The sequence below is a fragment of the Denticeps clupeoides genome, chromosome 9, assembly GCF_900700375.1.
Source record: "Denticeps clupeoides chromosome 9, fDenClu1.1, whole genome shotgun sequence".
Taxonomy (NCBI): Eukaryota; Metazoa; Chordata; class Actinopteri; order Clupeiformes; family Denticipitidae; genus Denticeps; species Denticeps clupeoides.
The window spans coordinates 14,413,635-14,431,370 of NC_041715.1; the positions used below are offsets into that span (position 1 = coordinate 14,413,635).

General features: G+C 39.8%; 1 protein-coding gene across 3 annotated transcripts in view; it reads right to left on the bottom strand.

Moving 5' to 3' along the window:
- The window catches only part of erbb4b (erb-b2 receptor tyrosine kinase 4b), a 250,494-nt gene that overhangs the window by 132,836 nt on the left and 99,922 nt on the right, over positions 1–17,736 (bottom strand). For all 3 annotated transcript variants that reach the window (XM_028990491.1, XM_028990490.1, XM_028990489.1), the window contains exon 2: positions 2,599–2,750. In XM_028990491.1, the coding sequence (XP_028846324.1) occupies positions 2,599–2,750 (152 nt within the window). The remainder of the gene's footprint in view (positions 1–2,598; positions 2,751–17,736) is intronic.

The following is a 17,736-nucleotide window of genomic DNA, read 5'->3' on the forward strand; positions in this document are numbered from 1 at the left end:
CATCCTTGTGTAAAGCCATAGCTTGGATTACAAGTTTTTTTTTGGAATGGACAGATTTGAAAATTCCAATCAGTCTTAGACAATTAGCATGCTGCTTTCTAATAAAGGTCATTTTGCTGGAATGCACACATTGAAAGCAATGGTTTCAAGTACAAATGGACATAAATACATTATTATTAGCTATTCATATACAAGTTAATGTTTTTATTCCCTCTACTGGAATTATGTGATTGGAGGATTTATATGGGTGATTTAAATCTTTACTGTAAAACTGCTTAAACAAATTCTCAAATATTCTCATAGAATTTTAAATGTTTAAATGAATTAACTTTAATACAGTCTCCAGTATATTAGTGAAAATGAGAGGAGCAGAGTAAAAACCGTTTATGAAGGCCGTACGTACGACTCTCCAGCCCACTGTCTACCACTGTCACCCCTCCCTCTCACCCACACTCCCAAAGGCCAATTACCTCAAGTGGGGGCATATTGAAATGCTGTGCTCCCCAGCGGCAGTTTGCTTTTCGACACAGGGGGCAAAGAGATATTTTCATTAGTCTTTCACGGTGAGGGAGAGCTCAACTGTGTTACTGGCAGTAACAAGACTGCTTGTTTGTTGATGAACATCAAAATGGAGGGCGCTGCTAAAATACTGAAAACCAGGGCTCCTAACTGAGACTAATATCCTACATAATGATGGGCTTTGTCCAGTGTGTTTTTCCCAAGAGACAACAGTACCATAAACAAAGCACTCATTCACTTTATAGTCTACATAGCTTTACATGTCATGTTTGAATATTTGTAAGATATTCTAAGTGGATTAGAACCAGAAAAAGCAATGTACACACCATAAAATGAATAAATATGCTATTGCTTAAAAATATTTACAAAAGCTCCCTGATTTGGAGACTAAAATGTTCAACTTTTTTGCATTAATTGATATTTTTGTTGTTTATTACACATGCGATATTTAATAGTCCTGCCTTTTTCATAAAAAAAACGCAAGTTCCAGTGGGACTGGGAAAGCTGGTCATTCAAAAGTGAATCCAATACTGCCTACCACCTCACTAGCATTGGGCTTTTCACATCAATATGTACTTGTTCATTTGTGAATCCTACCTCATACCCAGCACTGCAGGTTGAAACACCTTATGGGAGGTTCAAAGTCTGTAGCAACCTGATAAATTCATTCAGGTGGAAATGCACAACTCCCAAGACTTTAGCAGTATGAAAGACTGAGTGGATATTAAGGTTTTAGTGTGAAAGCGGTTTAAGAAGGCAGAAAATCTACCCTGTATTGTTCTTCCTGCTTTGACCGGAGCTATGAATTGTGCATCACATACACATTCCGCCCTATAAATAGCTTATTTATAAAGTGCCACTGTCCCACTGTGGGAACCTGGACTAATTATAACCTATCGAATCCATTAGTGATGACCCTGCTTTTTAAACATTTGAGAGGAGCTTGCATGTTGAGGGGAGAAACAGTAGACAATCACAGCTTTTTGTCTATTTCCTACTTCCCCTTACTGAGGAATTTCATATCAGAAAATTCCAAAAATAACTTGATATGAGTGATTCTATATTTACACTGTAATGTACAGACTGGGCTCATTCAGTAGCAAAAGTATACTGGTTGCCACGCCTGGCATATTCAGAAGCTGCACATTTCAAAGTTCTGAACTCTGACCCGGAACAGCATCTTCACACAGGTGCAGTGATCCACAGGCCAGAGTGAGCAGTTAGCAGCTCCAGGCCAATAACAGTGCAGCATGACACTGGCATTTTGCCATTTGGACTATTTTTGTTGGAGGTGGATACTAATGATGCTTTTGCAAAAGGCTTTGGTGATGTGATTAGAGGTTTGAAGGCAGGGCAAGAGGGTTGAACGTGGCAATAGGAAATGCTTATAGTTTTTCAACAATAGTCATTTCAACAATGACGGTCCCTGACCACCATGTAACCTGCCGTTATCGTCATCATAGCGGTGATCTCAGGAGAGGATGAATACACACACTGACATGTGACTAAGTGAAGGAAGGCAGGTTGGGCAAATACAAGGAGGTCAAATGACAAATGGCCACGCCCTGCCCCAGTAGGTCATTTAGTCCTGAGTCATGGCCAGGTTTATCTTCTTCCCACATCTCCCAGCTCCCATTTCTTTCACCTTTCTCCCCTCAATTCTGAATCTTTCTTTCTGGAACTAACCTTGTTTTTCATGAGCTGTGGAGGATTCTCTGTGTTTGGACTGCTTGTGTATCAACATCAAGGTGGTCTTTTGTCATCTGCTGCTCTTTATATGAAGGATGTGTTCAATCGTGAGCAAAAAAATGGGCTACAAACACCTTTAAAGGTGCCCTCAGTAATAATTATGTTTTTTTGTATTTGGATTAACAGTGCAAAAAAATTAAATACCTGAGGTCAAGTAATTGTTTTATACAAGAAATGTAATTCATAATGTGGAACATGGCATTTAATAAGAGCCAGTGGTGAAGGAAAGACAATCAGTGTTTGTATCTCGCGTGTAATGGACCATTATTTTACACAAATCCCCATATCCCGCAGAGGGAAGATGAAGGCGAGCAGCCGAGCACCGCCTACCCTTAGGAAGGAGAGATCGCGGCTGCGGTCGATGCTGGTGATCTCCAGGTTCCCCATCACCACCTCGCAGTTCTCGTAGTACTTGCGCAGGGTGCGGTACTGCTGCTCCAGGTCCGACAGGGTGCTCAGCTTGTTCTCCGTCCCGGTGCACACTGCAGACACAACATGGGAAGGTTAATAACGAGCTCTCTTAATGAGGCACTACACCCGCATGAGGCGAAGTGAAGTGTCACTCATCGTCAGACGGGAGAAGATGTGAGCATTTGGAGAGGATCCCTCCAGGTGACCAGGACAGACACAGCCTCCCTTTTGGCCACTGCCTGTGCTGCCAATTTGACATGTAATTAAGTGCAGTCATTTCCGCCCATCAAACACCTCGCCTCGTTCCCGGACGTTCACCATCTGCTCCTTTCCAATGCACAGCCCACCAGGCTCTTTTCATGCATGAGCATGATGTGCTCCACCCTTCAGGAGCTACAGTAAGGCATTGTTTCACCAGTAGGGCACACAGTTCCTCACTACAAAACACAACCACTGTCTACGAAAGGTGCTGGATTGAGCACTTACGGAACATAAAGTGCCAGAACTGCCTCTAAAATGGAACTGTCTCGCTATAACAAGCACACACATCCAGGAAAAGTCGTTGTTGATGGGGAAACCATTTTAGCGACACGAGTGACACTTCCTGTGAGGGTAGTGAAATCTGTCACCCCAGAGGAATCTGCAGGTAGGTTGGGGAGGGAATCATGACTTCATTTTCGGCAGTGCTGTACACAGTACACAGCACTGGCTGCAATATCCATGCCTCCCCTACAGCATCCAATAAAGGCAGCTCTAAAACTCATAATGCCTCTTTTAGCTTTAGCACAGCAGGGCCAAAAGTTCTGTGCTGTTTTTGATTTATTTTTTTGCCCAGATTGCTAAAAATGGAGGTGAACGATAGTTTCAACAAAGGGGCTATTGAGACAAATTAGAGTTATTTTTTTTTATTCAAACCATTCCTCCTTACATGCTATTGGATTAGAGATGGTAGAGTACAAATTGCACAAAAGAGGAGGGAGAATGGAAATGAAACCGGATATAGGTCAGATGTGCCTATTGTTGGGCCGGGTGTTTTCAATAATGGTTAGCATGCATTAAAGGCAGAGGGGGATATTATAAAGGCAAGGTTAGCAATAAACAGTTATTGCACCCGCAGGGTTTCATGCACAGAGATTACAGAGGAATCGTGAGAAGCAGTTTTGTGAGGGGGGTGTTTTAATAGCTGCCAAGAATTCATGTGCCAAATAAAAAAAAAAAAAGAAAAGAATAAAGAACCTGAAATTTTTTTGGAAAAAAATGGGGGAGGGAAAGACGGAAAATGTCAGCACTTTTGACTGCTTATAAATTGTTGATCTGTGATGGCCGATGTAGTGAAAGACACATTTCTGACTATGACCAGATGTGAGGGTGGTAGTGGCCTAGTGAGTAATGCATTTGTCAATGAAGCAGAGAACCCAGGTTCAAAATTCATTTACTTCCATCAAGTATGACACTTAACTCTGAGTTGTTCCAAGGGGAAACTTAATTCCTGCACCTGCCACTCCACTTCTAGAGTTATAGACCTTTCTTTATTTTTTTTTATCATTATGCAAACATAATGTGCTTTTTTGTGTCGGTTGTCCATTTTTAAAACACCTGGGGGTCGTGCCATTTCTTGTGTCCATTCTTTGAGTATTTACTCATTGCAGTGAAATGTTATGGAGACTCGGCAGACCAGTTGGGGAGTGACAATCACCTCCCATCTCTAATTATTCATGAACTGTTAGAACACAGATTCTGTTCAATAAGTAAAGTGAAGTGATTGTCACATGTGATACACAGCAGCACAGCACACGGTGCACACAGTGAAATTTGTCCTCTGCATTTAACCCATCACCCTGAGTGAGCAGTGGGCAGCCATGACCGGCGCCCGGGGAGCAGTGTGTGGTGACGGTGCTTTGCTCAGTGGCACCTCAGTGGTACCTTGGCGGATCGGGATTCGAACCGGCAATCTTCTGATTACGGGGCCGCTTCCTTAACCGCTAGGCCACCACTGCCCCGTCTAAGTCATGTCTAAGTCTAAGTCATGGCCTTTCGACCAATGCAACAAATAAATGACTACACACACACACACACACACACACAGCATACAGAATATACAAATAAAACACACAAGTTGCATGATATGGGTTATTTAATACAAGTCATTTCTATTATTGGGTTGTCCTTTAGAAATCATATAAGGTCACTTCAAATCCTAGTCTTTTGCCCTCTCGTCATCGCCCTTTACTGCTTTATTGCATCTACCTGACATAAGTGTTTTACACCCAAGGTCCTATTCTGAGGACCCGTTCACACCTGGCATTAAGTGTTATGATTTCGCCCACTGATTAAAATCAACAGGGCATGTGGACTTTGCAAATAGAAATGATTTGTGCCCCCAAGGTTTTTTATGACAATCCCGCCTCATGTCATACGCTGAACTCATCCTTATGCACATCTTATACTCATCTATATAACACACACACACATACACCAGGTGTTACATGGTTCAGTGAACAATGCACACTCTGGACACATCACATCATGTTGTCTCCGGCTTCACCTTGTTTCTCTAGCTGTCTAATTCCTGTCTCCGTCAGGTGACTGAATAAAACTACAGAGAGACGTTTGACATCTGATGGATACTGACAGCTTTTTGAAGAGAAGCATGGATACAAATTTCAGCACCCAGAATTCCACTGCCAGAGGGTACAGTCTGTATAAAGCCAATGTGCAACCCCCCCCCCCCCCCCCAAAAAAAAGTAAATAAATAAATAAAAGCCTCCATCACCCACACCCCATTCCTCTAGCCCACGCAACTGGTTTCTTTGCTTTAAAGACAGGAAAATGTCACAGGAGATGTCTTCATTTCACAGGGTTCACATCTCTAATCTCTGAGCAAGGTTTGATTTCATTTTTCCCTGGTCTTTCCTTTCAGAAAATGATGTCTTAGGGCAATGAATCACAATTCTAAACTTCATATTCCATTTAATTAATGAGATGATTATAATGCATTGTGAATATCTGCTTCAGTGTGTGTGTGTGTGTGTGTGTGTGTGTGTGTGTGTGTGTGTGTGTATATATATATATATATGAGCCAGAATTGCTATATTGATATTAACATTAATATAGAAAAGTCATCTTAAAATGCCCATGGGAGCTACTGATTCTGTCTCAGTAACAACAATTGTTATTTAAGGAACAAAAAAGCATAAATAAACTGTGCAGTGCAAATGTAGATCTATACAAAAAATGTCAAGCGTAACAGAACAGCTGAATGACAATGGCTAGCATAATTTCTTTATTTGCATTAATCCTTGAACATGTCAATAAAAATGCAAAACAACACACACATACATCATAGAAAACTATTCATCATAGAAATAAATAAAATTTTAAATATTTTCATCCACTGAGTTGAACAGATATGAAAAAAATGACTATTTAATATTTGTGAAACCAGATATATAAAACCATTAATTCAGCTTTTAGTATAAGATCATTTGAACCTAGAACATAAGAAATGAAAAAAAAAAATATAGAAAAAATAAATGTATTTAAATATATCCTAGCCAGTCATTTTATTAAGAGTTTTATTGGTTCCTTAGGTTCATGCCTTTGCATGTTTGTGCGTTTTTAGTAGCTGCCATGAACCTTATCAACTGGACAGTGACAGATTCCTTCCCCCTCTGTCTGATGCAGTCCTGACAAAGCCTTTGGGGATCCATGCACTACACCAGGGAGCTCAGCATTTCCCAGACATGCGGCCTAATCTGCCCTCTGATGTTAGATCTTGGTGATGGAGGTGACGTGGTAAAGAAGGGGTGCAGAAAGAGGAAAAAATTATTCACTTTGGTGTGGAAGGAGAGCACATCGCTCCCACTCCTAATCTAAAGATAATGGAAAAGAAGCCAAAATTACTTTCTTTAAAGAATGACCCCCCACTTTACACCTTCTTCACTACACTGTTATTCTCTTACTTGTCCTGACCCAGGTTTATAAACTGGCTCAACTTCCTACTAAACAAAGAAAGGGTCTAAAAGATTTTAAATGCATTCCATGCTATTCTACAAAGAATTTTCTGAATGTCACCAAGCTTTCAACAATTACTACAAATACAAATAATAATTTGAATATGTACTGAATAGTTAAATGCTGAACATTTTCAACATGGTGGATTCATTTCAAAAGTATTTTGCGGAAAAAGACTGCCTGTGGTGCCCTGAGGTTTATTGAACATCCTGGGGAGAAGTAGAGTCTCACTGGCTTATTGGACCCACAGCTAAGGCAGGAAAGGTCAGGCCGATAGGCAGTGACTCATCAAATTAAATGAAGTCGCAAATGTCACTTCCTCAAGTAAATACTGTCAATACAGTGTTTGGATGACAAGACCTGGGTGGATGATGAACTGGGCAGCAGTTCAGTGAGTCTGTGGAAGACGTGTGAACCATATGAAATCATGCGTCCACTTTGTCCAAAAAACCTATGAGGTTCCTAATCTACCAACCTATCGATCTAACTGTGTTACAATCACTAAACAATATTCACTATAACATGATTACAACATCACTAAAACACACAAGGGCAATGTAAATGTTTATATCTTGGGAATTTGAAGGACATTTTTATATATTTTTATATGAAATTATATGCATGCACAGGATCACAGCTCACAAGAAGATATCTTATGAGCTGTCAAAAACAAAAAAAAAAAAACAAGCCAGAGAACAAGTTTGTGAACTGGTTTGCATTGCATGTGTGTTGTTGTTTGAAAAAAAAAAAAAAAAGGTGGCTCTATTACATTTGGGATTTTTCCCAAAATATCCAATTGAAAGCCTTCCAAATCTGGCAACACCTGAGCTCAAGGTTCCAATCACCTCCTGATCTCCTCTGTATCATTTATTAGTTATACGACTCATGTACATTGCTGTCAGACTTTACAAACTCAATATTTGTTATAGATCACCTATGCTACCAAACCAAACATGCAGATTGATTAACAGAATTGTAATTGTTTAACGAGTAACTATTATATTTCTGTATATTCCCAATGAGCATTGCACATAGCACAAAGAAAATATCCACAATTAATGATGGAAAAAAACATAATACAGGAACGGTAACAAGATATTGGTATCAGGGCTTCCTACTCTAACGCAGTGGCCGTGAGACACACGCATCTGATCACACGCTCTCACACCATACCTCTGATTTCTCACGCTGAAAATCAATTTAATCTATCAGATATGGCTGCCTATTACGCTGCAATTGATCAATTATGCCTTATGCATGGTTGAAGAAGCAGAGAGGTGACCTAGCAGGTAAGGAAGCACACCCGTAGTCAGAAGGTGCCGATTCGAATCCCCAAACCACCAAGGTGCTATTGAGGTGACACTGAGCAAAGCACCGTCCCAACACACTGCTCCCTGGGCACCTTTCATGGCTGCCCACTGCTCACTAAGGGTGATGGGTTAAAAGTGGAGGACACATTTATTTTTGTGCACCGTGTGCTGTGCTGCAGGGTTTCACAATGACAACCACTTCACTCCAGGTGCTGAAGAAGCTGTGATTGGAAGCAGGATCAATCCTCAATTTAGAAGAAGAGCAGGGCAAAAAACATGTCATATACAGCATTTATCAGACGCCCTTATCCAGAGCAACTTACAATCAGTAGTTACAGGGGACAGTCCCCCTGGAGCAACTTAGGGTTAAGAGTCTTGCTTAGGGACACAATGGTAGTAAGTGAGGTTTGAACCTGGGTCTTCTGGTTCATAATTGGTGTGTTGACCACTAGGCTACTACCTGTCCAAGGTGTTGAAGACGAGTATTACAAACAGGTTTGTTAATATGCAAGCAAATATGTGATGTAAATATGTTCTCATTCTTACAATAGAGTTTCTTGATCCTTACAGCTAATGTGAGAATATCCTGTGCTTTTCTTAACCTTTTTTCACACACCCCCACCACAATTTGTAGGCTAATATGCCACAAAATATGCCTGTAAAAACTAAATGATGCCGCAATAATATGCCTATGAAACAAGCGTGTCAATTACTAGCCAATTAAAAAAAGAAAGGGCCTACACAATAGCCAATCAGAAAATAGCAGTATTGTATCTCGGGTAAAATGCAACGCAACAACCAATAAAAGGGCATCCTGGAATTCTTCCATATTAATGTTACAACAAATTCACAAATTGTTTGACACAAGCAATGACATCCTGACTGCTGTTAGAGATTAGCATCAGAATGTCACATATCTGTTTTCAAATCTTGAGACCCTTGATTGGTATAGATTTTTTTAACAATATCCAGCCTTACTCATATGCCGGACTTGGTGCAAGTTTTCCTGATGTAAGCCCACAAAACAGCGTATTCACTCATTAGAAAGTTTTCCCACTATTCTGGCAAATTCTGTCTGGCTATTTAATGCACATCCTCCAACACTGCAGGCGGGAGAAACTCTTGTGCCTCGTCAGATGCACGCTATCCCTGTCAAGCATGCTCTGCCTCTGGTTAATACTGACAACTACAGTTAAATGTCTGTGCTTCTGCATCTATCAGCTTCAAAAAATGGAAAATGTTGTGCTAGACTCAGGAATCTTGGCAAAACAGAACCTGGAAGAGCTAGGGGCTAGGGAAATATCATTGCATAGAGAACAGTCCTGAAATATATAAAAATAGCATGCTTGGAACAAAAAAAAAAAAATCTATGTAGAAACTGAAGGCAAAGCATATAGTACTAATTTAAACTTAAAAATGCCGTTTTGTATTGTATTCTAGAAAATATATTGAAGTCTAGAATGTCTCTATTGATCATGTATTGATACAGATATAATATATAGACGTTATAAAAATGTCATCGGAAGCAGTAATAAATGCTGGTGACAGTGGCACACAACTCAAGAATAGAGGTGAACTCTGTTCCTCCCACTTTCCGACACCTCCAGTGTTGCCTTAAATTGATGGGCGAGCCTCTTCTTCAGGAGTCCCATTTCAACCGAGCCCAGCCAAGCTCATGTCGCTGCCGGCTCAGGTTCAAATGGCGAAATTCAGTGGCGGCGCTTACCCTGACCCAGTGCAGATGGTTACTCTTGTGAGGACAAACAGCGCCTCAGAAAATGTCATTGCAAATGCCAATCTTTACACACAGCAGTGTTTCACCTGCCTGTGGAGGTTGGTGATGTGTTACACCCGCAACCCTTCCCGGAAGAGTAATGCAAATCCGTCTCCGGGGACTGCAATCAGAAAACCCTGGACGATTCTGTCAGTTCTATTCGGTATACATCAGTAAGAGGGGTAAGATGGAGCGGCACGGATGGAGGACAGAGTACTCTTATTATCACTCCTGTCGTGTTGGTGATGAAAGGGTACAGGGCCTATTTTTAGAGGTTTGGCAGACGGCCCCCAGGGCCACTGCTTTGTGGAGTATCTCCATGGACACAGGTCCTGCACTGCACACTAACGTGGGCTGCATGTGAGGAGGTAGAGGACCCCAGGAGCAGGGACCAGTCACCCCTTGACCAGGGAAGTCGCCATTTCCATATATAAGGGCTAATCACAGGCCCCAAAGTTGTTGTCCCATTATCTAATATCCAGTAAAAAAAAGATTATACATTAGAATGCAGACTCCAAGTCAATCTGGAAAAACAAAATTCACTTATGTAGCGTCTGATCCGATTCTGACATCTTTGAGGAGAATAAGCCATGGGTTTATCTCAGCGCATCTGAAACTAATTTAAACATTTTAGGGGGATGAGATGAATTAAAAATGAATGCTGAACTTGTGCTCAGACACTCTGAAAAAGGAATCCAGTTCCTCGGTATGAATACATATTTAAGATTTTTTGCTAATGTTTGTTCCAAACATGGTCTCCTGCTTGTTGTTAGAAATTTAATGACATTATGCTTCATTACGATTTTATTCTTGCTTCTGTTTAAAAAATGCTTGAGGCGGCCAATAATAACATGATATTGAGGGGGCCAGTAATAACATGATATTGAGGGGGTCAATAATAATATGATAATGAATATTTGTGAAAAATTGTGTGTTTAACTATGTGGTTTCCAAATGATTTATATGTAAGAAATGTTTTGAGCCGAATCCGTAACACTTTGTGTACACATACACATTTTTGCCAAACTCAACTTGAATTCATAGGCCAAATGTATTTATTAATTTATTATGAGTGAAAGACAATGTATAAGATAAAAAAAAAGTAAAAAGAGAAGAGATTGTGCAAAGAGAAAAAAGTGCAAAGATTTTGTGCAAAGTGATTTTGTGCAAAGAGTCCAGAGTGATTGAAAGTGTATTGGAGTTCTATGTACTGTTGTTGTTGAGGGCTCAGATAGCCTGCGGGAAGAAGCTCCTCCTCATTCTCTCTGTGTTGGACTTCAGGGAGTGAAAGCGCTTCCCTGATCACAACAGAGAGAACAGTCTATTGTTGGGGTGGCTGAGGCCCTTCACTATCTTCCTGGCCCTGGTGCAGCACCGTTTGCTGTAGATGGATTGAAGGTCAGGGAGCTTGGTACGGATTATGCGTTTGGCTGATCGAACCACCCTCTGTAGGGCTTGCCTGTCCTGCATGGTGCTGTTCCCGAACCAGGTTGGGATGTTTCCCGTCAGGATGCTCTCTATGATGTAGGAGTAGAAGTTCCTGAGCACCTTTTTTTTGTCTTTTAAATCTTTGTATATATCCTTCCAATAAATGTTTTGCTAAATGCTTTATTCATTTATTATGTGCCTTGGTGGTATAGCAACAAAATGTCATGCAGGGAAGTGCACAAAAAACATGTAATTTGATGTCATTAGAAAAACTTTTACAATATAACTATGTAATGAAATTTAAAACATCAAAAACACATGCATGCTTGGTTGGCCTCTAAGCTATGATTTTTATTTTTTTGTATTGCTTCACCTGACCTTAACCCTCTCTGACCTCTTATCCTGAGGGTGTGGTCTGAAGATGAGCAAGGCTGACTGCATATATGAGCTCTGGAAACACATTTATCATTTAGGGCAATATATGTATACACATATGTAATATAAACATATGGTTTTATTTGCCTAGATCTAACACTACTGTTAGAGTGTACATATACAATAACCAGCAAAACTGTCCCTGAACGCACACTACAGTCATTGCTCAGCATAGGTGTAATAGTGGTAAAATCAAGCCAAATGTCCTTTGATGTCACCTGTGTCCTTGTTCCATGTTCATGATGCCTATGGGAGGCTTACTAAGGCAGAAACAGAAACACTGGAGGATTATTTCACTTGATGTCACAAACAGAATTAAATCTTCTGCCTCTCTTTAGAGGCTTAAGGCCAGGTGAAATGAAGGCTACCAGGCATGGAGAGATAAAGCTCTCATTTTAAACCAGGCCATCATGAAGAGCACTCACTTACAGGCAATGGGTTAAGGAATCCATGCTTTGAGGTTTCTTGAGGTTTCAATGGCACAAATGTATGAAAACAACAGGGCATTGATTGTTATAAGATCTCAAAACCTATTTTTGCAATAATAATAATAACTAAAATAATACATAAATAGGACTAAATAACAGTCCACTGCAAGAGGACATTAGTCTAAAATTCATTTCTTCAATGATAAACAGATTTAACCTGGATGCAGCAGTAGATAAATTATCCTGGTGGATTTCTGATGAACATCGACATTTAAAAGCTTTAAAAGCAGCTTTGTGTAATGTTCAGACATAAATACCTGAAGAGACAAGCACTGACAGTACAGATGGCTCATAACTAGGAAATGAAGAAATTTATCAAAGTACACGTATGTAGCTGTAACATGTTATATCTGTGTTCACTTTGGCAGGCCAAATAATTAAAACTATAAAATAGTGAATGGATGGACTCACTCACACGACTTGGCTTAATACATAAAACACAAATCACACAAGACAATCAATGACCCGACGAGGACATGAAACAAACATTTATAATCAGACACCAATGCAAACCATCAGGGCAATCAGGAACACTACAGCAACAATATAGAAACTCCGGACAAAACCACAGAACCAGAGTGCCACCCGATAGAAATGCCAATGGACACAACGAGTCTGGAGATCAGATCACACACTCTCCCACTCATGTGAAAAGAATCCCTTTTGAGCAAAAAGAAAATCATACGTTGTGACAAATGTTGCACATTTAGCGATGTCAACCTACACTGCAACCTTCATAGAATCTACGTTGTACCCCATTTTAAATAAAGCACACTTGTAGGTCACAACGTACGTGGTGAAAAGGAATATGATTTGTTTCCTCTCCTAAAAAACTCACTATTAAGGGGCTACTACAAAGATTCACTGTACCAATATTTATATTGGTAACAACAAACAGATCAACAAAAAGATTTTACTAACGGTACAATGAAAAATATAATCATGAAAAATAGTCGCTTATCTTGGACTTAAAATGGAACTCTGCAACAAAAGGTAGGGAAAGTAAGTGGCAGTAAGATGGAAATAATAGAAAAACTAAATAACTTCATTGACAATAAGATTGACTGATTGATTGATTGACTTAATAAAAAAATAGAAGTAAATATGAGGTAGGAAGTAATGTACTAGGTACAAGGTTGATAATGTCTGTGAAGATTCTCAGAAAGTTGAGTCATGGCAACTGGATTTCTTTCTACCTTAAAGAAGCATTGGACACATTGTGTGTCTGTGTGCCCTCTTTATACGTAGGTTAAAGGTCCATCATGCCCTTTATGCTTTCTAGAATCTATAATCAGATTTTGCGATGATTTTCATTTCCCACAGCGTTCCTTCGATAAAAATCACCTCCCGCAACGTTCTGCATGTCAGCCATTTTCCCCGTTCAGGGCCTTTCTGTACATTCGACGCTCCGAGGCCCTTCCTCTGTAAGTGTTACCCAGGTGTGACTGAAACAGTTACAGCGCGGGCACCATCCATTACTCTAGAAGCTGGTCAAAATGTGTCACTGTGTATCCTTCATGCTCTGGGTGCACCGCATCCCCTGTGTGGCCCACACCATGAATCTTTATCTCCTACCCAAACAGTCGCCATCAATTATGGTGTCCGACGCCGCTAACTCCTCCCCCATGCCCATTTTTGCCATTTAGAAGGAGACCTTCTGTCTTTCTGCCTGCAGAATGAACTGCCTTGTCAGGTGCACAACTAAAATGATTTTTCAGAGCCCGTGCCATTGGACGTCCACCACAAAGGACAAGTGAAAGGACATTTGAAAGGACTTCAGAACACAATTGTTCATCTCTGAAAATACAGAATGCATTCTTTGACAAAAATGATTTTACATTTTATGTGACTGACTACAGGTCATTCATTGTGTATTATTACAATGTCTGTAAGGGAAAAGTTACCCAGCAATTGGTCAAGCAGATTAGATAAAGCATCTAGATATCCCCCCCACCCCCCATAGTAGTGATTTATACATAACATGATTTAAAGCCCAATGTGATACATGATCTCTTTAACAATTTACAATTTGCCTGTTCATTTTTCTCAAGAACACTTCTGTGCACCTACTTAAACACTCTTCTTTGTCCCCCAACCTTTATTCACTGCCCATGTTTTATCCATAAGTGTGCAGCAGCTCATGTCATGTTAACCAGCTCATGTCAAAATAAGTCTGATTCTGAATGCTCAGTTGTCCTTCCATTAATCAAACACAACACTGAAGCTACTCAGAATTCAGAATAGTTCCTATAAAGCGTGTGGCATGCGTCCCCCTGGTAGTCCTAACATCTGGGGTAATTTATTCATACGGCACCATGTATGACAGTAGCTGCAGCAACATTCTAGATGTATGTTTATTATATATGACATCCAGCCAGGGAGGCAGGGGCCTAGACTGACATCTTAATGAAAGTCTGATTGTATCTTTGTCCCTAACTGCATCCATGAAGACTGATGGTGGAAGCCTGAGATGGGGGAGAGCTGTCACAGTGGGATTGCTTCTCTCCGCACAGACCGTATTGTTGTTTCAATAGTGGAAAGGCTCTCATCACTGTTTTAATTTGAAGCAGGCCGACCCATTCTTCATCTGCTGTATTGATTAAAATCCACTTTAATGTGGAGGGAGAGAATCCAAATAACACGCTGCTCGACGGTGAGGAGAGACATACCAGAATGCTGGATTGCATGGCCGTAATCTATACACCCATTACAGCAGAGCACAATTCCAATGCATAAAATAAGACATACATGTGGGCTAATGCCAGGGAAATGCTGAGGACGCTTATTTATTTCTCGCAGCCTCGCAGTCCATACCCACCAATGAGAATGGTGGCACTGAGCCAGCAAGGACAGGCCTGCCGGGTACCTGTGGGATCAATTCAGTCTAGCCATTGTGAATGTTCCTGTCGTTGCTTTTTGCTGTCTAAATGCTGCTGCTGTATTTATTTCAAACCAATATTAACAGTTTGGCAGCCTTAGCAAACATCAATTCCCTTTAGTTATGGTGCAATTATGGCAGTGATATTGTATTGCATGGTAAATGCTGAAAGGAAATGGGTATCAAAAATGATACATTGTAGAAATAATAATGTGTGACTGCATCCCGGAACAGGGTAGCAGTGCCAAGGGGGAACTTTCTGTATACTCAAATCCCAGAATGCATCACTATACTTCATAAATAAAAAAAATGTGGCGATCCACATTTAATTCTAATCTGATGCGATCCCGGTAAATAATTACTGATACTGATACAAAAGAAATGGTCAAAGTTTGGCTGAATGAAGCAGCACAATTATAATATAATTTAAAACTCCATTTCATTTTAGCAAATGACTTTGGAGCATAATCACTAATCATTGCTGTCATGTTTCACGATGTCCAATAATATAACAGGTTTACACTATATTTTACAGCGAGTTTAAGACTAATGGAGTACAAGCCAGTCTATACTAAAGGCTGCAGTGAAACAGGCTTTAAGTGCAATAAATGAGTTCATTTTAATTACATTAGAACTCCATTTTGGTGTGGAGAGGATTCGTGTAGACGGAAATGATAAATGTTTGCTGACTCCATCAGCATGATGAACCATCCAATGAACTCAAGCAATGCTCCTCTCTGGTGGCTAAAGCCTGCTTTAATTGTATTGTTGTGTTTTAATAAGCATGGCACACTGATATATCTTTGTTAAGGGCACGTCTGGCTGACTTAAATTATTCATTAATTGTGTTTCTGTCTCCAAGGTGTAATTGTTTACAGCTTTTTTTTGTTGCATAAAGCAATGGTGCTTTTTTTAAGATCATTAATGAAATTCATCTACTCATGGTCCCTTGCAAAGCAGAAGCATGCAACAAGAAAACAGAACAGATTGTTGCTAATCAAAAAAAAAAAAAAAAAAAAAAAAGCTAAATTAAATTGACTGCAGAAAAATGAATGGGAGTGAAATGATGTGAGGGAAGAAAAAGAACAGTAAGTCAATTCGATCCACCAGCATAACTATGACAGACTAGGTGCACAATTTTCAAACTCATTTGCTTGTGTAAGGTCAATAGCAACCTTAGGATTTACATAAAAAATAGATACAAAATAAGTGCCTGTTCAAAAACAATGAAGACATTCATGGTGGTACAAGCAATTATTAGATTCAAGTAGACACAGAAAGGGTTATATGTGCCACGCCCACAGCCTCCTGCTTGTATAGACTCCCTGCTTGTACAGAGAATGGCCTCGGACCTGCCTCCTGATCCAATCTGCACTGCCCTTAATTTGCTTAGATCACCAGAGGCGTGAAACATTGTGCTACAGAGGCTTTGGAAGCTGCTAATTGTTTAATCTACCAGGAGGTCAGCCTACTCACTCACACTGATTACTCCTGAGGCCGGAGTCATGTTAAATTAGGCCGAGGTTTACTTTTCCGGCATGGGCACCCACCTGTTAAAATGCTCTGTTGCAGCGGATGCATACCACGTTCTCTTTTCCTCTGTTTTGTCAGGAATCAATACCCCCCTTGGAAACCAGTGTGGCAAAAGTAGCACTACCGCTGGTGGAAGAGGGGAAAATAACTACTGGTTCTGAGCAAACAGTAGGACATTTCTCAGATTGAGAGTGTGTTCTAAAAATGTATACACTCTATTTACTTTTTTACTTTTTTTAATGAATACTGTGACATTCCCATTTACATTTATGCCAATAAGCATAAATGTAAATGTTGTCCAGAGCAACATACATCGAGATACATTCACTTTGTTACATTTACTTGAGTAGCTTTTTGAAAGAAAAAAAAAAAAAAAGGTTTACAATGTGATACTTTTGGCTTTTCCTTGACTACATTCATGAATAAAAAATACTCTTACTTCTCTTACTTCGCTACATTGGGCAACACTCGTTACTTTTTAAAACCATGTTTATGCTTTATTTTTGCCAGTAGATTTGACATATTTCACCATTCAGATGTAGCCATACAGTCACATGACCACACACAAAGTGAGGCGGGCAGAGCGGCTCAAAGAGTGTAAATAATGTAAACAATGATGACTGTTTTAAGCATGGATTTGCATGGAGAAGGTTCAGTTACAGTTATGGGCTAAGTAGACCACTACGTTCTGTAGAGAAGGGAATCGTTTAGTGGTTTTATTTAATACATCAATGCTAACACATGAATTAGCATTAATATAATTAATTACTACAAATCATACTTTAATAGCTTCATATTAATATCATTATTTTCATGAGGAAATACCAGAATTAGCACATTTATATATTCTGTCTGAATACCATTAAAAAAAAATTACAAAATCTGATCAGTGCTTTGTAGTTCATAACTGATCTTCATACAGATAAAAATAAATCAACAACTTTGTGTTTAACAAATATTTGTTTTGTGTATTTAGTCCAGTTGTAACTCCTTAAAAAAAGGTGTGTTTTTCACAGTCACTTGAATGTGGGAAGGGATTCTGATGGTAATAAGGACAAATTTCACTGTGTGCACCGTGTGCTGTGCTGCTGTGTATCACAAGTGACAATCACTTCACTTTCACTCACTTCACTCAGTGAAGGGTTTGTGATGATTTCTCCAATAAGAGAAAAAGTCCTACAGTTGTAGAGGTGGATA